The following is a 23070-nucleotide window of genomic DNA, read 5'->3' on the forward strand; positions in this document are numbered from 1 at the left end:
ATCTTCCCCAGGCTAAAGCAGGCACTGACATATTCTCTCAGTCTCCATTAAAAGAATTCTGCCAGGAAAGTAAATTATAGCACCTGAGGTCAGCCCTCTGGAAAGCCTGTTCTCCTTCCTCGCCTCCAAGGGCAGCCACAGGAACAACTGGCCTCACTGGCCTCTGTTTACAGCTCTGTTTGCCTTGATTTTCTTCCCCTTCTTTTTGCTTGGCCTTTGTCATCAACAATTACATCAGCTACCAAACACTGCTTTTTGTTAACTTCTTCTGGATAACTGTCTCGGTCCGGAGAGGGAAGGAGACTCAGTTCTTTTGAATATTCCCGTGTTGTGAAATGAGAGGCACAAACAAGGCCAAAATATCAACAGCTGGGCTGTTGATTACATAAATAAAATGGAAATAAGAAGGGGAGAGGGAGAAGATATATAGGGAGAGGGAGAAGATATATAGGGAGAGGGAGAAGAGAGAGAGAGAAGAGGAAAGGAGTTACATTACCACACCCCTCACCCCCGCCCCAAGGCAGTTTGAGTCTGTGGAGGAAAGGTGCTGCAGGAGGTGCTGGGTTTGTAGAGAAAGGGTGCTGAGGCTTTGGCTGGAGAAGAGATGAGGTCCACTGGGCAGCCTGGGTCAGCTCCATGAGTTGCAGTAGACGGGACTTAGGACACGGAGAAAGGGTTCAGTCTGCTTCTCCCAGGCTCCACAGCCTCTTTTCTCCGGAGCAGCATTGTCCCGGGCTTTTCCTTCCTCCTCAGCGGCATGGTCCTTCTTCTGCGTTTTTCTTCCCCCCTTTAACCAGTAGTGGTCAAGTCTTTTATACAGTTTTTAGTCTTTAGGTATGTGTCCAAGCATTGTCCCTCAGGAATTCAGGAGCCAGGAAATCCTCCTTAGGTAAATATCCAGGTATCATTCCCCAGGAAATCTTTCTGTGTATTCCTGTGTGTTTAGGCAAGGGTCTAGATGGAGGGGGGGGGAAGGCCTCCACCTTCCCCTTCTCCATCTAACCTGCCCACACACCCATTACACCCATTGTCTCGCCATCCTCCCTTCCAGGAAATGATCTTGTGGCGTGGTGGCTGGGTCCTTGGGCCATTGTTGTAGGCCAGCTGTGGTCCAGTGTTATCACGATGCAATCGCAAGGTGATTTGCATCCAGGATTGGTCTTTGCACCTTCTTTCCTGTGGCTCTGCCCAACAACATATTGTCTGGGCAAGCAGCAAGTGATTTTATCTTTGTTGAGTCACACCAGGAGTTTGGACTCTTACAGGGACTTTTAGCAAATGACTCAATTTCAGTTATTTCTGGGGCTGCTGGAATTTTGTTGTGAAAAAGAAGCATTGATGGCAAACTGATGTCTCCCACAATTTTTCTAACTGCAGAAGGCAAGTGTGTCTGAACCTGGTCTCTTCCTTCCCCTTCCCTTGCAGTTTTCAGTTTGGCAGTAGGTAAAGCTGTCAAGAGTTTTGTCTGATGTCAGGGAGGCCATTGTAGCTGCTTTGAAGCAAATAGTGTGGTTGTGTCCACGAGGCAGTTCCATGGCCTAAGGGCTGAAGTAGCTGTCTATATAAAAATTCTCCTAAATAATAATATACTTGATGTATCAGTAAATATGCATTGATTTTCAGTTTCAGTTTGGATTGTTTCTTTAGCATGTTTATCAGAAGCTTGCTCTGAGGTGACCTCATTGTGGCCTTCCAGTATCTGAAGGGGGCCTCCAAGAAGGCTGGGGAGGGACTTCTCAGGATGTCAGGCAGTGATAGGACTAGGGGGAATGGAATGAAGCTGGAGGTGGGGAGATTCAGGCTGGAGGTGAGGAGGAAGTTCTTCCCCATGAGAGTGGTGAAGCCCTGGAATGGGTTGTCCAGGGAGGTGGTTGAGGCCCCATCCCTGGAAGTGTTTAAGAGCAGGCTGGATGAGGCTGTGGCCAGCCTGATGTAGTGTGGGGTGTCCCTGGCCATGGCAGGGGGGTTGGAACTAGATGATCCTTGTGGTCCCTTCCAACTCTGACTGATTCTATGATTCTATGAACATTAAATGCTACTGCATTTTAAGGTGGATAGTTTTGGCTAGCAGCTTGAAGCATAAGTTGAAGACTCCTCATCTTGAATGCCATGCACACTTGTTCTTTTTAGTTTGTGCTTGTAACTTGATCTGTTTCTGAGTTTTCTTTCCTGTGTTTAGAAGAAAAGCTGTGGTGTGAGTGGGGAGTTCAATGCTTTTGAAATATTCTCAGAGCTGTAAAAACCATGTATCTGGCAATACCATAATTGGTCTAATCACTGCTCTTACTTTTACTTCTGCACAGTTAAAACTGCACCAAGGTCTCCAGATCGACGTATAAGCCGAGGTATCCATTCTCAGACAGGATCTTTCTCTGCTCCAGCTTTAGCTGCAAGCAAGGAAAACCTCCCAGTGCTTAACACTAGGATTATCTGCCCAGGTAATTATGATTTTGACATTTTCTGTTTCTTATACTACTTTAATATCACCTTCTGTTACCCTGCTTGCTCTCAAATAATGATTTTTACTTTGTGCCCTAAATTTGACTGAACCAGCATACACATCCTCACAGTGTATTCATATAGCAGGCAGAAGAAGATTCCTGATCATCTGGCACAGTACCAGAAGTGTAGCAGAAATGTTGAAGTGTTGTATCTGATTCCAGAAGATGAAAATGAAATTCAGGATCTTGGAATCATCAAATCTTGGAGCAGTTTATGTTGGACTTTGCAAGACGCATCCAGTGCAATAGTCTATCATAGGCAGGGACATCTTGCACTAGATCACATTGTTCAAAGCCCCATCCAACCCTGGGCTCTTGGAACTAGGACATTTCCACAGATGGGGCATCCACAACTTCTCTGGGCAACCTAGAATCATAGAATTATAGAATCAATAAGGTTGGAAAAGACCTCAAAGATCATCAAGTCCAACCTGTCACCCAACACCTCATGACTACTAGACCATGGCACCAAGTGCCAAGTCCAATCCCCTCTTGAACACCTCCAGGGATGGTGACTCCACCACCTCCCTGGGCAGCACATTCCAATGGCTAACAACTCTCTCTGTGAAGAACTTTCTCCTCACCTCCAGCCTAAACTTCCTCTGGCACAGTTTGAGACTGTGTCCTCACCTGTGCTAGTGGCTCACCAATCTCATCATAAAAAGGTTCTTTGCTAGGCCCAATATAATCCCACCCTCTTTCAGTTTAAAACTATTGCTGCTGCCTCTGTTTTTACAGGCCCTGGAAAGAAGTCTCTTTCTTATAGTTGTAGAGAGCAAGAAGGTCTCCCCTGAGCCTCCTCTTCTCCAGGCTAAGCAACCCCAGCTCCCTCAGCCTCTTCTCACAGGGCTTGTGCTCCAAACCCCTCCCCAGCCTTGTTGCCCTTCTCTGGACACGCTCTAGTAGTCTTTTCAAATGTTGGGTTGCCCATTTGGTCACTAAGCTAGCCAGTGAGCATTGGCCTGAAACCCTGAATTTTTATTTTTTAACATTTTTTTCCCCCCTCAATGTGGTACTTGAAGAGTCAGCCACTGCACTGAAACAATAGAAGAGAGTAGAGTAGAGTAGAGTAGAGTAGAGTAGAATAGAATAGAATAGAATAGAATAGAATAGAATAGAATAAGCCAGGTTGGAAGAGACCTTCAAGATCATCATGTCCAACCTATCATCCAACACCACCCAATCAACTAAACCATGCAACCCAGCACCCTATCAAGTCTCTTCCTGAACACCTCCAGTGATGGTGACTCCACCACCTCCTTGGGCAGCCCATTCCAATGGGCAATCACTCTCTCTGTGTAGAACTTCCTCCTAACCTCCAGTCTAAACCTCCCCTGGCCAGCCTAAGACTGTGTCCTCTTGTTCTGGTATTGGTTGCCTGGGAGAAGAGACCAACCTCTGCCTGTCTACAACCTCCCTTCAGGTAGTTGTAGAGAGCAATAAGGTCCCCCCTGAGTCTCCTCCAAGCAACCCCAGCTCCCTCAGCCTCTCCTCACAGGGCTTGTGTTCCAAGCCTCAACTTTGTTGCCCTTCTCTGGACACGCTCCAGCAAGTCAGCATCCTTCCTGGCTGTCTTTCTGGTCAAGAGAGGCAGATACCTGAAAGAATAACTGATATAGGTAAAAACTGAGATAGAAACACAGTAATTCCTTATACAAATGTACTGGATGTTGTGTCTCAGTGTGTGGCTTGTGTCAGTATATGTTTCTCTGCTTATCTAATACCTATGTTCTTGTTGCTGCCATTTTTCTGTCTTTCTTTTTTGAACCAGGTTTGAGGGCTGGTCTAGCTGCTTCTATTGCAGGAAGTTCAATTATTAGCAAAATGTTGCTCGCCAACATTGATCCGTTTGGTGCTACGCCCTTCATTGATCCTGATCCAGATTCCCTGTAAGAAATACTCATTCCAAATGTGCCATTTTGCTTTAGCTTGGGGGTTTGGGTTGGTTGGGGTTTGGTTTTTTTGGGTTTTGTTGGTTTGGGGTTTGCTTTTAGTATTTTTGGGTTTGCATTCGGAAATTCTTGTTCCGCTGTCACTTAGCAGTAAGCCTGGAGGCTTGAAAACAGGTTGGATTGTGCCATTTTAGTCATGAGTAGTGCAAAGCTGTCTTGCAACAGCCATAATAATCATAGAATGGTTTTGAGATGGAAGGGACCGTAAAGATCACCTAATTCCAGCTCCCCTGCCATGGGCAGGAACACCTTCCCCTACACCTGGGTTCCTCAATGCCCCATCTAGCCTAGCCTTGAGGACTTCCAGGGAGGGGGCATTGACAGCTTCCCTAGGCAACATGTTCCAGTGTCTCACCACCTTCACTGTAAAGACTTTCTTCCTAAAATCCAGTCTGAATTCACTGTCTTCCAGCTTAAAGCTGTTATGCCTCATCCTGTCACTACAAGCCTGAGTAAAAACTCCCTCCCCAATATTCTTGTAGGGTCCCTTTAGGTACTGGAATGGGGCCTAGGGCCTTCAGTGAGCTCATGTAGGCCCATATTTACTCCTTGCTCACTCACACTGGGAGGAAGAGGACAGCAGTCCTTCAGAGCTGGGTTTTCACACCTAAACTGCTGGTCTGAATGCAAGCTTCAGCCACACCAGCGAGATCTTGAAGCAAGTCTGGGCATTTTGTAGTAGAGAAAGAATGTTCCTGAGGACAGGAACAGTGAGATGGAAACTCATGTCCTAAGCTGTCTCTGTTTCCAAGAACCAAGTATAGCATTGACAGATTATGGATGATGTCTGGGTTGTGGTCCAGAGCTCCCCTAAAATAAAGCAGCCTGTGCTAGCAGCATTAGCCAAACATCTACTATTAGCATGAAAGACAGCCTGGGTACTCAGCCTTCTGCTGTCTCGGAGCTGTGCCCAGGGCAGCTCTTTCCTCATATCCCACTGTTATTTTGGGTATGGTGCTAGTGGATAATTGGAGATAGTGTTGGAAAGGGATGTGATAGGGTTTCATCTTTGCCCCATGGGAAGTAACTTGTACTCACAAAGGAGCCAGCGGCCAGTTTTTCCCTTCAACTGCTGTTGGATTCCCTCAGAGAGATTCAGACTGAACATCTCTTGACGTCCCTTGGTTGGTGTGTCTGTCCTGAGGCAAACCACAATCAATCTTACAGTGCTGTGTGTCCAGGGACTGCACACATGTACTCCTCATTATTTCTTTTCTTCTAACAGGGAGGGGTATTCAGAAAAATGTGTCATGAACAACTACTTTGGAATTGGGTTAGATGCAAAAATTTCCCTAGAATTTAACAACAAGCGAGAAGAGCACCCTGAGAAGTGCAGGTAATGTAATTGTCAGTGACAGAACCAGGATGCTTCCATATTCTTTTTTCTTTTCCATCTCCCTTTGCTTGAATTCATTGGCTTTTTCACATCCCACAAATACAAGACGACAACGTTGTTTCAACATGCAATTCTTGTTTGCCTGTTTGCAGAAGTCGGACGAAAAACATGATGTGGTATGGAGTTCTTGGCACAAAAGAGCTACTGCAGAGAACTTACAAGAACTTAGAGCAAAAAGTTCAGCTTGAGGTAAATTGTGTTTATTGGCAGAATGGGGATTTTCTTTCCTCCCATGATTTGTAGTGAAGAATTTGGGCTTCCTCTAGAAACTTTTTGAAGTTCTTGCAGTCAACCTAAAGCAGCCTCCAAAGGTGCTGTGTAGAAGTGTGCTATGTAGGGGTTCCTCAGGTGGGTTTTTTGGTTTTGAGTAAAATGCCAGTACTTAAATAAAATGCTCAGTGTAATGTTTCTTGTAATTACGGGGGGGGGTTTAAAAAAAATACATAGTTAGGATCTGTTTCTTAATGTTCGTTGCATCAAAGGAGAAGACAGTAGCATAGTATCATAGTATCAGTCAGGGTTGGAAGGGACCACAAGGATCATCTAGTTCCAACCCCCTGCCATGGGCAGGGACACCCCACACTACATCAGGCTGGCCAGAGCCTCATCCAGCCTGCTCTTAAACACCTCCAGGGATGGGGCCTCAACCACCTCCCTGGACAACCCATTCCAGGGCTTCACCACTCTCATGGGGAAGAACTTCCTCCTCATGTCCAGCCTGAATCTCCCCACCTCCAGCTTCATTCCATTCCCCCTAGTCCTATTACTCCCTGAGATCCTCAGAAGTCCCTCCCCAGCCTTCTTGTAGGCCCCCTTCAGATACTGGAAGGCCACAATAAGGTCACCTTGGAGCATTCTCTTCTCCAGACTGAACAGCCCCAACTCCTTCAGTCTGTCCTCATAGGAGAGGTGCTCCAGCCCTCTGCTCATCCTCGTGGCCCTTCTCTGGACACCTTCCAGCACCTCCAGATCCCTCTTGGAATAGGGGCTCCAGAACTGGAGGCAGTACTCCAGGTGGGGATAAATGAGCATACACTAAACAGAAGGAAGGAGATAAGGAGTCCTTATCCTTCAGGCTCATTTTAAACTATCTGGAAGCTTGGGAGAATGCACAGATAATCTTAATCAAAAATCAGATGATCTTAATCAAAAAGTCCTGACAGAAGAAGGGGGATTCTGAATGTGAAACACAAGAAGCCCAGCTACACCACTGGAACCCGTCTCCAATAGGGTGTTTGACAGTCACACAAAAGAAACAAGATCATCACAGCAACAACAAGTGCAGTGTAAATTCTCTAAGCCTGGGTATTTTTAGTAAGTTCTAATTTGTTCTAATTTAAATTCCTAATTTTTAGTAAGTTCTAATAATAATAATAATTAAGTTCTAATTAAGTCATCTTTGTCATACTGGGAACTTAAGGGAGATGTAAGAGATTATCAAATGAAGGAAAAGACTATGGGATGGTTGCAGTTGTTTTCACCTAAAGAATATCTAGGCTCTGTTTTGACAGAAAATGTAGATGATTTCTCTTTTTACTTCATGCTAAAAATATCGAACATGACACTTGTACGAATCACAGAATCACCAAGGTTGGAAGAGACCTCAAAGATCATCAAGTCCAACCTGTCACCACAGACCTCATGACTAATAAACCATGGCACCAAGTGCCACATCCAATCCCTTCTTGAACCCCTCCAGGGACGGTGACTCCACCACCTCCCTGGGCAGCACATTCCAATGGCGAACAACTCTGTTAGTGAAGAACTTTCTCCTCATCTCCAGCCTGAACTTCCCCTGGTGCAGCTTGAGACTGTGTCCTCTTGTTCTGGTGCTGGTTGCTTGAGAAAAGAGACCAGCTCCCTCCTGGCTACTGCCACCCTTCAGGTAGTTGTAGACAGCAAGAAGGTCTCCCCTGAGCCTCCTCCTCCCCAGGCTAAACAACCCCAGCTCCCTCAGCCTTGCCTTGTAGGGCTTGTGCTCAAGGCCTCTCCCCAGCCTCATTGCCCTTCTCTGGGCACGTTCAAGTGTCTCAATGTCCTTCTTAAACTGAGGGGCCCAGAACTGGACACAGTACTCAAGGTGTGGCCTAACCAGTGCAGAGTACAGGGGCACAACTTTGAAAGAATATTTTAAAAGTGCTGGAACTCTCTCACAGCCTTTGAGATTTAAGAGGATTTTGTCTGCTCGTGGCAGATTGCTGTTATTTAAGTGCTGAGCAATTATCAAGGAATTATGCAGCAGTTAGCAAATATAATGACAGGAAAGAATGTTATGGATGCTGCAGACAGAATTCTAATTTCAGGCCATTTTGAATAAGAGGCAAGTAAGGCTTTAATAAGGCATTCAAATCTGACCTTTGCATAGTTGTTTTTGAGTATTTCTGGAAGTAAACCGTTGAGTAAGAATTCCACAGCGAGCGTCGCTTCGCACAGTATCAGCCTTGTGCCGGAGCCTGTGATGAGGTGCACAGCTTTGGAAAATCAAAAATACCAGTTTCAGGACTGGGTGACAGACTTCTGCTGTGATGCAGCATTCCTTAATATCACTGCATATTTTGGATGCTGTGACATTTCGGTTGAAATGTTAAATTCTGCCTTGTGAGCGAGATTAAATCAGAGCGCGAAGCAGATTCGGGAAGTAATTTTGCATCTCTTTCACCTGCTGATGAAATTCTGTGGATTTTATCCTTCTTTCTGGAGGATTTCTATTGGTATAATTTTAAGATCCTTTTGAGGGACTAGTAACTCGCATGGCGAGCTCCTTAAAGGCAACTTCGCCTGCAAATTCATGGTAGAATAGAATGGAATGGAATGGAAGGGAATAGAATAGAGTAGAATAGAATAGAATAGAGTAGAATAGAATGGAATAGAATAGAATAGAATAGAATAGAATAGAATAGAATAGAATAGAATAGAATAGAATAGAATAGAATAGAATAGAATTAACCAGGTTGGAAAAGACCTTTGAGATCATTAAACCAACCGATCACCCAACACAATCTAATCAACTAAACTATGGCACAAAGCACCCCATCCATTTTCTTCCTAAACACCTTCAGTGATGGTGACTCCACCATTTCCCTGGGCAGCACATTCCAATGGCCAATTTCTGTGAAGAACTTCTTCCTAACATCCAGCCTAAACCTCCCCTGGTGCAGCTTGAGACTGTGTCCTCTTGTTCTGGTGCTGGTTGCCTGGGAGAAGAGATCAACCCCCACCTGGCTACAGCCTCCCTTCAGGGAGTTGTAGACAGCACTAAGGTCTCTCCTGAGCCTCCTCTTCTCCAGGCTAAGCAACCCCAGCTCCCTCAGCCTCTCCTCATAGGGCTTTTTCTCTAAACCCCTCCCCAGCTTTGTTGCCCTTCTCTGGACACCTTCCAGCAACTCAACATCTTTCCTAAACTGAGGGGCCCAGAACTGGACACAGGACTCAAGGGGTGGCCTAACCAGTGCTGAGTCCATGGGCAGAATGACCTCCCTGCTGCTGCTGGCCACACTATTCCTGATGCAGGCCAGGATGCCTTTGGCCTTCTTGGCCCCCTGGGCACACTGCTGACTCATGTTCAACCTACTATCAACCAGCACCCCCAGGTCCCTTTCTGCCTGGCTGCTCTCCAGCCACTCTGACCCCAGCCTGTAGCACTGCATGGGGTTGCTGTGGCCACTGTGTAGAACCCAGCACTTGGATGTGTTAAATCTCTTGCCCTTGATCCACAAAGTCACATGATCCACAAAGTGACACCTGCATCCAGTACTGATGACCTTGTATTTCCAACTTGCCTCAAATCCACACTTGTGGCACTGCTGCAGGACTACACTTTTGACTCTGGGCTGAATGGTTTGAGAGCACTGGGCTCACACCTGCAGGCAGTTGTATGTCAAGAGTGGTATCGCTGATGTCTCTAAATTTACTCTTGGCCATAAGAAGGATGTGGTTGACCTACATCATCCTATGATCATATTGAGCAGGATATGGAGGATAAAGCAGTGAGACAAAAAGGCTGAATGATCAATCATAGGAGTGACCTCTTAACCAGAAAATCAACAACTTCTAGCCACAGCCAGGGTAACTCTGGGGTTCAGTTCTAGATTTGCATTTGCACTTTCAGGAGGGGAGTGAAGTTATTTTTACAGGAAGGCAAGCATACAATCATAGTATCATAGAATCAATAAGGTTGGAAAAGACCTCAGAGATCATCAAGTCCAAGCGGTCACCCACCACCTCCTGACTAACTAAACCATGGCTTCAAGTGCCACGTCCAATCCCTTCCTGAACACCTCCAGGGACAGTGACTCCACCACCTCCCTGGGCAGCCCATTCCAATGGCTAACAACTCTCTCTGTGAAGAACTTTCTTATATTTAATGACATGTTTGTGCCTATGCCAGAAATACTTGATTTCTTTTTAATGTTGTTTTTACTCCATTTAATGAATTTATCTAACTAACAAATGCATTGCAGTTTTGGGACTGCTGATATGGGATGGAAGACTAGTTACTGAATGGGTAGCTGAAGCTTTTGGTAGTGTCCACAGGAACCTTGTTGTGTGCATTCAGGAAGAGAGTTTTCTTCTTTGCAGAAAGATTTTTAATCCTTGGTAGAGTGTGGTCTGAGAGCTCAGAGTAAGGGATGTGAAAATGTTGACTTAAAGAGTCATGGAACACCTCTGCTGTACATACTCCAGCATGCAGTATCTACTTAGTTTTCAGCTCTGCAAAAATTAGTGCTAAGATTGGGCAGAAGAGGACTGTGTTAGAGGTGCTTCACAGCATGGAGGGAATAGGGGAGTAGTCTGATGTTAAACCTGTTAATGACTGTCCTCTCCTGCTAGCTCTTTTGCAGCCTCATGTGCCAAAAAAATGTCTGCTTACTCGTGTCACGTTTATCTGTATACTGAATGAGCTTTTATCCCTTACAGTGTGATGGACAGTACATCCCTCTTCCAAGCCTGCAGGGCATAGCTGTGCTAAACATTCCCAGCTATGCTGGTGGGACTAATTTCTGGGGTGGAACCAAAGAAGACGATGTGAGTAGCATTTAAGAGAAGTAATCTTCTGGGCAAATCCAGCAATAAATAGTAGCTGGTACTTTGGATAGCAACCCTTATTCAGGGAGACTGTTTTGACTTCTTTTGTGTCCATTCCAGCAAAATGTTCATAATAAGGCTTAATGATTTTCCTTTTCCTTTAATGTTTCTATGAGTATTTCCAGAAACTAACAAACACAAATGATTTCTCTTTACACTGTTTTACAAACTGATGTGAATGGGGTTTCTTATGGCATACATCCCTGTCTGTTGTAGTCTAACAATAAGTAAGGTAGACAAGGATAATCACTCACAACTTATACCTGAATTTTGTCTCTTGTTCTTCAAACAATTTTTATCTAAGAGATGATTCAGAAAATGAGGCCCAAAGTGACATTTAGTGACTGATAATTTAGTGGGGGCAGTATTCTGGTTTTCAAATATTCTTTTCAATAAGCTTCTAAAATATTTTAAGATCCCTTTTTTCCCCCTTCCTCATGTCTCCTAAGAAATGTTTCAATAGAATAGAATAGAATAGAATAGAATAGAATAGAATAGAATAGAAATAGAATAGGAATAGAATAGAATAGAAATAGAATAGAATAGAAAGAATAGAATAGAAATAGAAATAGAATAGGAATAGAAATAGAATAGAATAGAATAGACCAGGTTGGAAAAGACCTTCGAGATCATGGAGTCCAACCTATCACCCAACACCATCTAATCAACTAAACCATGGCACCAAGCACCCCATCTAGTCTCCTCCTAAACACCTCCAGTGATGGTGACTCCACCACCTCCCTGGGCAGCACATTCCAATGGCCAATCTCTCTTTCTGTCAAGAACTTCTTCCTAACATCCAGCTTAAACCTCCCCTGGTGCAGCTTGAGGCTGTGTCCTCTTGTTCTGGTGCTGGTTCCCTGGGAGAAGAGACAACCCCCTCCTGGCTACAACCTCCCTTCAGGTAGTTGTAGACAGCACTAAGGTCTCTCCTGAGCCTCCTCCAGGCTAAGCAACCCCAGCTCCCTCAGCCTCTCCTCACAGGGCTGTGCTCCAAACCCCTCCCCAGCTTTGTTGCCCTTCTCTGGACACCTTCCAGCAAGTCAACATCTTTCCTAAATCGAAGGGTCCTGAACTGGACACAGATACCTTAATACATTACACAGATACTTTAATATCTTACAATTTGGAGCAGTCTTACTGCTGCCATTCAGCAGTCCTGTCATGCTCTGAAGGGAAGTGCAACCTGGATGTGGCATGAAACTGCGGCAATTATGGTGTGCAGCACTTTCCCTGAGAAAGCCCATGTTACCTCCTGGCCAAAGCCACTGCTTAATGCACTGGAGTGAAGGCTTCCACTGGCTTGGTGGTTAGCAAGGACCAAAGTCCCTCAACTTGTTCCCTGTCATCTCCCTCCCTGAGCCATTGCTGCAGACAGGCTAGATTAGACAGTCTTGGATCTGCACCCTCTTACTCTTCACCTCATGGAAATCCTCTATCAGGAGGCACGTCCTGACTGGCTGTGACTTTTGAGTTCCTGCCAGGGATTTTCTCTGGTCTGGTCTTGGGTGTCTCTGATGGTTTATTCTGCCCATGGTGCCAGCTGAGTTAGAATACCACTCACAGGTGACCTCTCTACCTGTTGAGCTGTTACAGGCATGGTTTCCTGCAATGACTTTCCCTCCTCATTGCTCCCTGTTGCATATCAGGATGAAACAGTTGTATCTTCAGTTGACCTTAGTATCTCCTGCCAGACCCAGCTGAACTCCAGACTAAGACTTGTCTTGTGGCATGGCTGGATTCCCCTGTAGGACACCAGGTGGCAATGGCACACACCAGACTTTCTGTGCTTTGCATGAGCTCATGGCAATACAACATTTTGGCTGGATACCAAAATATCTGTTCCATACAGAGGCAGTTTTTGTGTTTACAGTGGATAATTGTATACAGTGCAAACAAGATCCTCTTCAATATGAATGCTGAATGTTTAACAAAGCTGAGCATGGACTCAGATGTTGCTTTCCAGAGAATTCAGAACACAAAATAAATGCTTCTGAGAAAAAAAGACACCATTCTGCCTCTTAACTTCAAGAACCTCTTAGATATTAAGCACATTTAACCAAGCATTTTTGAATTAGCCTTTCATCTTGCTTTGCAAATCAGTCTGCATGCTGAAACATGCTGTCTTTCCTATAAAGAGATAAAGCTCATCATTCAGATATTTAAAATGGTGTCAACACTTCTGTCTTCAAATAGTATCATAGTATCAGTCAGGGTTGGAAGGGACCACAAGGATCATCTAGTTCCAACGCCCCTGCCATGGCCAGGGACACCCCACACTAGATCAGGCTGGCCAGAGCCTCATCCAGCCTGGTCTTAAACACCTCCAGGGACGGTGCCCCAACCACCTCCCTGGACAACCCATTCCAGGGCTTCACCACTCTCATGGGGAAGAACTTCCTCCTCACATCCAGGCTGAATCTCCCCACCTCCACCTTCATTCCATTCCAATGGGCAAATAATGTTTGCCCATTGTCTATGCTGTTTCATATGACTTTGGAGAGACAATGTAGTTGTTCTACAGTAAAGAACAGAATAGAATAGAATAGGATAGGATAGAATAGAATAGAATAGAATAGACCAGGTTGGAAAAGACTTTTGAGATCATCGAGTCCAACCTATCACCCAACACCATCTAATCAACTAAACCATGGCACCAAGAGCCCCATCCAATCTCCTCCTAAACACCTCCAGTGACGATGACTCCACCACCTCCCTGGGCAGCCCATTCCAAAGGCCAATCACTCTTTCTGGGAAGACCTTCTTCCTAACATCCAATCTAAACCTCCCCTGGCACAGCTTGAGACTCTGTCCTCTTGTTCTGGTGCTGGTTGCCTGGGAGAAGAGACCAACCCCCACCTGGCTACAACCTCCCTTCAGGTAGTTGTATGTATGTATAGGAGTATTTAAATCTTGGAAATGAACCTGTGTTTCATTGCACATACAATCTTGAGCACTGGATTTACCATTTAAAAAATGGAGTATTTCATTTCCCTTTCAGATATTTGGGGCTCCATCATTTGATGATAAAATCTTAGAAGTTGTTGCAGTGTTTGGCAGCATGCAGATGGCAGTTTCAAGAGTCATCAAACTCCAGCACCACAGAATAGCTCAGGTTTGTTTCTTCCTTGCAAGCATGCAACATGTTTGGCATCAGTTTGGGCTGCTGGCAAGTGATGGCCTGACGGCCGCCACCCTATACATTAATAACGTGCTGACATTGGTTTGATTTTAACGGGTAACAAATTGTCTCCAGTGATGAATGAGGTATGAAAGGGTTTCATCCTTGAGACAGCCCTGGAAGGAAGCCACAAGCCCCTGGTAATCAACATATTTCAGGTGGCCTGTCAGTTTCCTCAGTATTTATTGCTCTGTCAAATAATGTGTGTGTTCTTTTCCAGTGTCGGTCGGTGAAGATCACCATACTTGGTGATGAAGGGGTTCCAGTGCAAGTGGATGGAGAGGCATGGATCCAGCCCCCAGGAGTTATTAAGATCATACATAAAAACAGAGCTCAGATGCTAACACGAGACAGAGTATGTTGCACAAAGTGTGTTAAGAGAAACTGTTACTGACATAGGGCTCTGTAATACTTTGATTGGGTTATAACATGAACAAAGACAGTCCTTATAAAGCTGCTTTACAACTATTTATGTAACTCATGTAGTTACTTACAGTTATTTCTCTCATAAGCTGGTGTGACAAAGCTTTGAGAGCTTTTATCCATTTTACTAGTGCCATTATTACTATAGAGTAAGAATGATCAAGACACAGTTGCATAAACAGCAAAGTTCTATAATGTCCATTTTTCTAAGTAACTGTCTGCAGGGTTCTGTCCTCTCTCTCTCTGTCCTACTAATCCTCCCATTCCCCCATGTCCCAGTCTCAAAAAGAAGAGACAGAGGCAAAACCCAGTCACAAAGCCACTGGAGAGTTCAAGGTTGTCTAGGATTCACATGTGAAAGGTGTTATTGCCTCTCAGTTCTTCTCCCACTAGTTAGATGTTGCATGTAGGGTGGTGTCAATAGCATTTCAACTCTCTTTTAGTACATTTGTTACTTTTCCTCACCATTTTCTTTAAGATCTGAATCCTGCATTAGTTTCAGACTTGGATCTTTCTATCCATGCAAAATGTCCTTGTGTTATCATTGTCTTTGTGTTCTTACTGTCTTGGAAGATGCTTTTTGATAGGTTGGACTTGATGATCTCAAAGGTCTCTTCTGACCTGGTTAATTCAACTCAATTCCATTCCATTCCATTCCATTCCATTCCATTCCATTCCATTCCATTCCATTCCATTCCATTCTATCCTATCCCATTCCATTCCATTCTATTCTATTCTATTCTATTCTATCCTATCCTATCCTATCCTATCCTATCCTATCCTATCCTATCCTAATCCATCCCATCCCATCCCATCCTATCCTATCCTATCCTATCCTATCCTATCCTATCCTATCCCATTCCATTCTATTCTATTCTATTCTATTCTATTCTATCCTATCCTATCCTATCCTAATCCATTCCATCCCATCCCATCCCATCCCATCCCATCCTATCCTATCCTATCCTATCCTATCCTATCCTATCCTATCCTATCCTATCCTATCCTATCCTATCCCATTCCATTCTATTCTATTCTATTCTATCCTATCCTATCCTATCCTATCCTATCCTATCCTATCCTAATCCATTCCATCCCATCCCATCCCATCCCATCCCATCCCATCCCATCCTATCCTATCCTATCCTATCCTATCCTATCCTATCCTATCCTATCCTATCCTATCCTATCCTATCCTATCCCATTCCATTCCATTCCTTTCTATTCTATTCTATTCTATTCTATTCTATTCTATTCTATTCTATTCTATTCTATTCTATTCTATCCCATCCCATCCCATCCCATTCCATTCTATTCTATCCCATTCCATTCCATTCCATTCTTTGAGAATAATGAGAATGAGATAAAGAGGTTTTGATAATGTGATTTTGTTATGTGATATTCCTTATGTGAAATTTAGAAGTTGTTCATTTGTTCAACTGTTTTGAACTGAAATTTTATCTAAACTGAAAGGTATATAACATTAGAATTCTTAATAGGTAAGAACACTTTTAAGTGCTGTGAACTGAATGCATAATTCATTTTGATTAGGCCTTTGAAAACACCTTGAAGTCTTGGGAAGACAAACAGAAGTTTGATTCCTGTAAACCTGTCATTCGATCTCCCTTGTACCCTCAGCAGGCTGTTGATTTGGCTACAGAAGAAGAAGTTGCACAGATCCAGCTGTGCTCACAAGCTGCAGAAGAACTTATTACCAGGTACAATAAAATTAGTAAGTTTGGATTGCAATCCTACACACTAAGACTGAATTGTTCATGCAAATGCAGGCATAGATGTGGAAGATGTTGAGTTGCTGGAGCGTGTGCAGGGAAGGGCAACAAAGCTGGGGAAGGGTTTGAAGCACAAGCCCTATGAGGAGAGGCTGAGGGAGCTGGGGTTGCTTAGCCTGGAGAAGAGGAGGCTCAGGGGAGACCTTATTGCTGTCTCCAACTCCCTGAAGGGAGGTTGTAGCCAGGTGGGGGTTGGTCTCTTCTTCCAGGCACCCAGCACCAGAACAAGAGGACACAGTCTCAAGCTGCACCAGGGGAGGTTTAGACTGGATGTTAGGAAGAAGTTCTTCATAGAAAGAGTGATTGGCCATTGGAATGTGCTGCCTAGGGAGGTGTTGGAGTCACCATCCCTGGAGGTGTTTAGGAAGAGACTGGATGGGGTGCTTGGTGCCATGGTTTAGTTGATCAGATGGTGTTGGGTGATAGGTTGGTTTTAATGATCTCAAAGGTCTTTTCCAACCTGGTTAATTGTATTGTATTGTATTGTATTGTATTGTGTTCTATTCTATTCTATTCTATTCTGTTCTATTCTGTTCTATTCTAATTTTATATGCCTAATTTCCTGAAGATGTTCTCACATTCACTGTTTGTTTTCATGTGTGTATTGTTTTCCACTTTATCTTAGTGCTCTGAGTTAAATGAGAAGCTTGACCTATCCATTCTATTCTAGTCTGTTCTATTCTATTCTATTCTATTCTATTCTATTCTATTCTATTCTGTTCTGTTCGAAAGACAATTAAATGTGTCTTACATTTCACAGCAGAATAGATAATCTGTGTTGTGGATATAATTTGTATGAGGTGCTGCATTGCTTGAAAAGATGCTTGCATTTCAAGTTTTATCTTAAAGGTCTGTACTTTTTTTAAGCACTTGTATGTTTTCTCATCTGATCAGATTGTGCACTCTTAAGACTTATTCTTTAAAGAAGGTGAGAACTCATTTTGTCTTTCTTCTTAAATATTTTTGTAGGATCTGTGAAGCAGCAAAAGTACATGGCCTCTTGGAGCAGGAGCTTGCTCATGCTGTCAATGCATGTTCACATGCATTAAATAAAGCCAACCCAAGGTTTCCTGAGGTAAAGGAAGAACAGAGTCTTACATATAAGTAAATAAGCTCTAATATCTGTGTGCATATGCTAGTGACATGTCCCCACAGTAAAAGAAGCTGGATGATAATTCTTGAGGCTTTTGATGAACAAGACTCCTAACCATACACACACATGCTCAAATTTAAATGATGAGTGGATGCTGAATCTTCTCCCTGGTTTTTGCAATCTTTTTTTTAAGGGGAGAGCCAAGGGAAAATTAGTTCTGATTGTAAAGGTGCTGCTCTCTATAGCAGCATGGAGCCTCAGTCCTTCATATGCAGAGGGAAACACCCAGTAGCTGATGAATTTGATAGAGATCATAATCAATGGTTCTGAAATTTATTAGTAATAGCAGGAATGGGAGTTAGGATAACTGTCCTTTTACAGAAGGGTATTTAAAATCCAAGTCCCATCCTGGTGTTAGATTGCTGTGATGTCTGAGAAGGCAGTAGATGCAGTTTCTGTGTTCATCAGCATCCTCCCCAGCTGATGCTCACTTCTGTGAATGGTGCATGTTAGAAAGGAACATTAAATGACACTTGAAATGCAGACCTCGTGGATGTTGTTGCAAGGAGGAGTGAGCAGCTGAAAGGGAAATAAGGAGTTTGGATCAGGGGCATGGTAAAAGTATGTCTGTTGCCTTTTGGAAGCAGGAAAGAATTTGCTCCATTTGCATCAGGGGTCTAGAGCCAGGGGTGCTCGTCCTGAAGTGATGCAGCAGTGCTTATTAAATCAGGTGAGGTGATGCAGTTCTGAGCACAAGTAAACCAAACTCAAGTCAGCAAAGAGCAAAAACAGTAGGCAAAGTAAGCTCATATGTGCTTGCAGACAACTGTGTAGGCATGTCCCCAGACAGAGAGTTGGAAGCATTACAACAGCTGAAAAGTGCTTTTCCTACATAAAGGTCAGTTCTTTTGGATGCATTTACAGAAATTGTGGCCTTCCAGTATCTGAAGGGGGCTACAAGAAGGCTGGGGAGGGACTTCTCAGGATGTCAGGGAGTGATAGGACTAGGGGGAATGGAATGAAGCTGGAGGTGGGGAGATTGAGGCTGGAGGTGAGGAGGAAGTTCTTCCCCATGAGAGTGGTGAAGCCCTGGAATGGGTTGTCCAGGGAGGTGGTTGAGGCCCCATCCCTGGAGGTGTTTAAGCCCAGGCTGGATGAGGCTGTGGCCAGCCTGATCTAGTGTGGGGTGTCCCTGCCCCTGGCAGGGGGGTTGGAACGAGATGATCCTTGTGGTCCCTTCCAACCCTGACTGATACTATGATACTATGAATTGTTATCCAGGTGTTATGCAGAGAATGCAGAGGAGGTGAGAGGAAATGAATTTCCTGATTTCTCTCTTCACACTGGGCAGTCTGAGTGTTTTCAGGGATTAAACTCAAGAAAGGTTAATTAGGTAGAGGCTGTCTGTATCTAATGTAAATTTATGTATGGTAAATACATTAGTTACCTTTCCCTTCTTAAAATACACCTAACAGCTTAATTCTGGTAATCATAAGGTGAACAATTCAGATCAACAGTCACTGTTAAATGGGCCCACAACTTTCCTGCTAGCCTTTGTCATCCATAAAAACTGTGATTTCATCTCACAGGTGGCTGGTCACTTGCTGATCTTCAGTATTGTATGTGCTCATATTAAATGAAATTGAGGAGGTGACAGTAAACAGAGACTATATTTCTGTTTTCTATTTTCAGTGCTGAAGTTGCCAGTGAATTGATGTGTTTCTCCTTGGAGAAGACACTTAAGATCTGTGCTGTAAGCCCAAGTACTTATTGTCAGTCTGACTTGCATCACTTGCAATAATTTTTTGTGATGTTTATTCCCCAGAGCCTTACCAGAAACACTGCCATGGAGATAGCTGTCAATGTGAAGGCCCTACATAATGAAACAGAATCTCTGCTAGTAGGAAGAGTTCCTTTGGTAAGGTCACAAAACACATTTTTTTGTATTCCCCCATTCAGCTTCTCTGTGATTTGTTTGTTGCTGTTTGTTTCTTCAACTGGGATTTTTGACATGCTGCAAGGAACTCTGTTTTGTCTAGGCATCTTCTGAAGGCACTGCTTCCATTTTGCCTTTCAAAAACCAGTTCCAGCCTGGAACTGAGCACAAGTTTACAAGTTTACAGTGTATTAAGGGTGAACTATGACCCTGGATGTGCTTAAAGGCTGTTTGGTTGTGGTGCCTGGGGATATGTTTCAAGGGTGAGCCATGTAGAGTAGGGTTATTGGTTGGACGTGATGATCTCAAAGGTCTTTTCCAACCTTATTGATTCTATGATTCTATGAGGGTCTTCTTCCAGCTTGAATGTTTCTGTGATCCTGTGAAAAGTTCATTTTAATTGAAGGAAATGATATGACTTGAGTACTGTGTCCAGTTCTGGGCCCCTCAGTTTAAGAAGGACATTGAGACACTTGAACGTGTCCAGAGAAGGGCAACGAGGCTGGGGAGAGGCCTTGAGCACAGCTCTGTGAGGAGAGGCTGAGAGAGCTGGGGTTGTTTAGCCTGGGGAAGAGGAGGCTCAGGGGAGACCTTCTTGCTGTCTCCAACTCCCTGAAGGGAGGTTGTAGCCAGGAGGGGGTTGGTCTCTTCTCTCAAGCAACCAGCACCAGAACAAGAGGACACAGTCTCAAGCTGCACCAGGGGAGGTTTAGGCTGGAGGTGAGGAGAAAGTTCTTCACAGAGAGTTGTTTGCCATTGGAATGTGCTGCCCAGGGAGGTGGTGGAGTCACCCTCCCTGGAGGTGTTCTAGAGGGGATTGGATGTGGCACTTGGTGCCATGGTTTAGTCATGAGGTGTTGGGTGACAGGTTGGACTTGATCATCTTTGAGGTCTTTTCCAACCTTATTGATTCTATGATTCTAAGGACTTGCCACTGTATTGCTTTCAATGGGGAATTTTGGGTTAGATTTCATGAGGTTACTTCCAACCTTGGTGATTCTGTGACCTCACTGAAGTAAAATATTTGCATGTTAAAAAAGTCATTTGCAAAGGAACTGAAAAAACTCCTTAATTTTCCATTGCTTCATTCAGAGTGTTAATTGCTATCTAGAAATAAACTTTTCCAAGATGTTTTAGGAGGAAAATTTACCCTATATTGCTGACTCTTCCTTTACCACAATCACATTATTGCTTCAGGTTTCTACCAGGAGCAATACTGCCAATGCTTAGCACTTTTTCACCATCAGATGGGAAGGGCTTTTTGTCCCGAAACAAAATGTTTGCCCTTTGAAAATCAAGCAATTAGATGAGTGCTTGTTGAGAAAGACAGAACTCTTTGCTTCATTCATCCATGCAAAACAGGTGACTTGATTTCTTAAAATGAAAATACAGTGTAACTTCTTCAAAGGCAAGTGGTCTGTACTCCAAATAAACTGGACTGTTCAAAGTGGGGGGAAACATGGGAAGGCAGAAGAAAGATTGGAGTGTGCACGTGGGCACACAATTCTGTGAGCTTTACTAGATAAAATAACATGATAGCAAGAGGGAGTTTATGTTTCCAGTATTACTGTGCTAAACAGCAACATCTCACTGAAGATAGTGTCTCCTTTGAAAAGTGGTAACATATGCACCTAGTGAAGCAAAGGAAAGAGGTTTGTGTTAGTAATTAATAGGGACTTGCAATTTATCACCAAACCCCAACAACATCAAAATCTTTTCCCAGCATTAGAGATCAAAGAGTCTCTTACATCTCCATTTCAAAAATACATTAACTAAGATACAACTTGATTATATCCTTTCAAAAACATGTTCTGCACTGCTTTGGGACTTCTACTTCAAAGAGAAAAATAGATGCTCAGATTGCTTTATTAATGATTCCAAGTTCCTCATTTCAGGATTCAGCTCTACCTCAAAATGGTGTTTCAGCGACCCCAGGTAAAGCCAAAACAACTTTGCCAGGGATTAGCTGCCTGCCTTACCTTGTCCTCACAGGTTGGACTCTCACAACAGCTGCAGAACAGTTTTCAGACTAGGGTTTTAAGGAAAACTGGTCCTTCCATGGGGTTCTCCAAGTGTTAATAAAGCCAATTTCCTGTAGGTCAGCAAGTCTCAAGCTTTTTACACTGCCACCAATTTCTTTTCCTCTTTGGCCTTCACTTGTGTTTGTGGCATTTTGCCTCCTGTCTGGGGCTCCAGTCAAGTCCCTCTTCTTCCTAACCTTGGCCAGCAGCAGTGGCTGTCACTCCAGGTCTCTGCAGAAGGAGTCATGCAGGTGTTGTATCACCACTGGAAGAGCTTTTGGAATGGAATATCTTCAGTCATATCCATTTCCCCTTACTTGACCACGAGAGAGTGATCCATCGTATGCAGAGATCTGCAAATAGCAACTCAGGCTTCCTGCCATGTATTCAATTCTTTCACACCTTTTCACATACAAGGATTTTCTAGGCTTTTGCTCTTCTGGTCAGGTTTTATCCCCCTTTAGCAGTAAATTTTCATGTCTATTGCATTCTAGTGTAGGTGTTACCACATCAATTTCATTTTATGAGGACTCATGATGATAGTGATTGACAGCTAGGCCCAGCTGGCCTGCACCGATAGTTTCAGCTCCCTCAGTCATCCATTCGTGGTTGGGACCATACTAAATGTAGTGTGAGGGCTGATCTGATGCATCTCTGAAGGACAATCTAACCTGGGAAGAAAATTGTCTTCACCATTTGTTTACACTCAGTGTGAAGTAGTCATCTGTTTGTGTGTGGCAACAACATATCTGGACTTAAATGCTGTACCATAATAAAACTAAAACTGCTGTTTTTTCTGGCCTGTTTATAAACAGCAGTTAGAGTCCCCTCATGAGGAGCTGTTGTCTGATGCTTTGCACAGCGTGGAAACAGAGTTGAGAAAACTTGCTGAGATCCCGTGGCTTTATTATGTTTTTCAACCAAACGACGATGAGGTGAGTTTGATTCATGCTTTCTGCTTCCAATGGAAATCAGCTGTCTTTTGATGAGGAAGAGTAAGGGAGAATCTGTCATGGTCTGCAGGGGCAATTTCAGTAATGATGTTGGACCATTTTTGTGAATGAGCATCTAAAGCTTAGGGTTTTTTGTTCTCTTCTCTTCTTTGAATGTAAAGGGTTTGAATTGTTATTTAATAGATGTTGCAGCTTAAGGGAAATCAAGAAAGGGACCTGGGGGTACTGGTTGATAGGAGGCTGAACATGAGCCAGCAGTGCACCCAGGTGGCCAAGAAGGCCAAGGCCATCCTGGCCTGGGTCAGGAATAGTGTGGCCAGCAGGAGCAGGGAAGTCATTGTGCGTTGTGCCCGTGGACTCAGCACTGGTTAGGCCACACGTTGAGTCCTGTGTCCAGTTCTGGGCCCAGAACGGGATTATTCTGTGTATTCTAATGTATTATTCTATTCTGTTTTCCTGTATTTCTCTATTTAAGGAAGTGTACAGCCAAATTTCTCTCCCTCTTCTCCCCATCTCGGGAAGCAGGTGCCAACAGCTTTTCTGGGGGCAAGGTTTATCTCTTGGCTTTGGCTGGCAGGGGAATTCCAGCTATGACACTTTGTCCTGTCAAAGCCTGACAGACTGAGGGAGCTGGGGTTGCTTAGCCTGGAGGAAGAGGAGACTCAGGGGTGACCTTATTGCTCTCTAAAGCTCCCTGAAGGGAGGTTGTAGCCAGGTGAGGGTTGGTCTCTTCTCCCAG

At 44.0% G+C, this 23070-nt stretch overlaps 1 protein-coding gene across 1 annotated transcript in view; it reads left to right on the plus strand.

Annotated features, from left to right (window-relative positions):
- The window catches only part of DGKH (diacylglycerol kinase eta), a 220861-nt gene that overhangs the window by 183907 nt on the left and 13884 nt on the right, over nucleotides 1-23070 (plus strand). Inside the window, exons 18-28 of the mRNA XM_054163093.1 lie at nucleotides 2304-2438; nucleotides 4273-4390; nucleotides 5679-5789; nucleotides 5942-6038; nucleotides 10767-10874; nucleotides 13936-14049; nucleotides 14336-14470; nucleotides 16090-16256; nucleotides 17298-17403; nucleotides 19247-19339; nucleotides 22194-22313. Coding sequence (XP_054019068.1) covers nucleotides 2304-2438; nucleotides 4273-4390; nucleotides 5679-5789; nucleotides 5942-6038; nucleotides 10767-10874; nucleotides 13936-14049; nucleotides 14336-14470; nucleotides 16090-16256; nucleotides 17298-17403; nucleotides 19247-19339; nucleotides 22194-22313 — 1304 coding nt within the window. The remainder of the gene's footprint in view (nucleotides 1-2303; nucleotides 2439-4272; nucleotides 4391-5678; nucleotides 5790-5941; nucleotides 6039-10766; nucleotides 10875-13935; nucleotides 14050-14335; nucleotides 14471-16089; nucleotides 16257-17297; nucleotides 17404-19246; nucleotides 19340-22193; nucleotides 22314-23070) is intronic.

This window comes from Dryobates pubescens, chromosome 7 (genome assembly GCF_014839835.1).
Source record: "Dryobates pubescens isolate bDryPub1 chromosome 7, bDryPub1.pri, whole genome shotgun sequence".
NCBI classification, from domain to species: Eukaryota; Metazoa; Chordata; class Aves; order Piciformes; family Picidae; genus Dryobates; species Dryobates pubescens.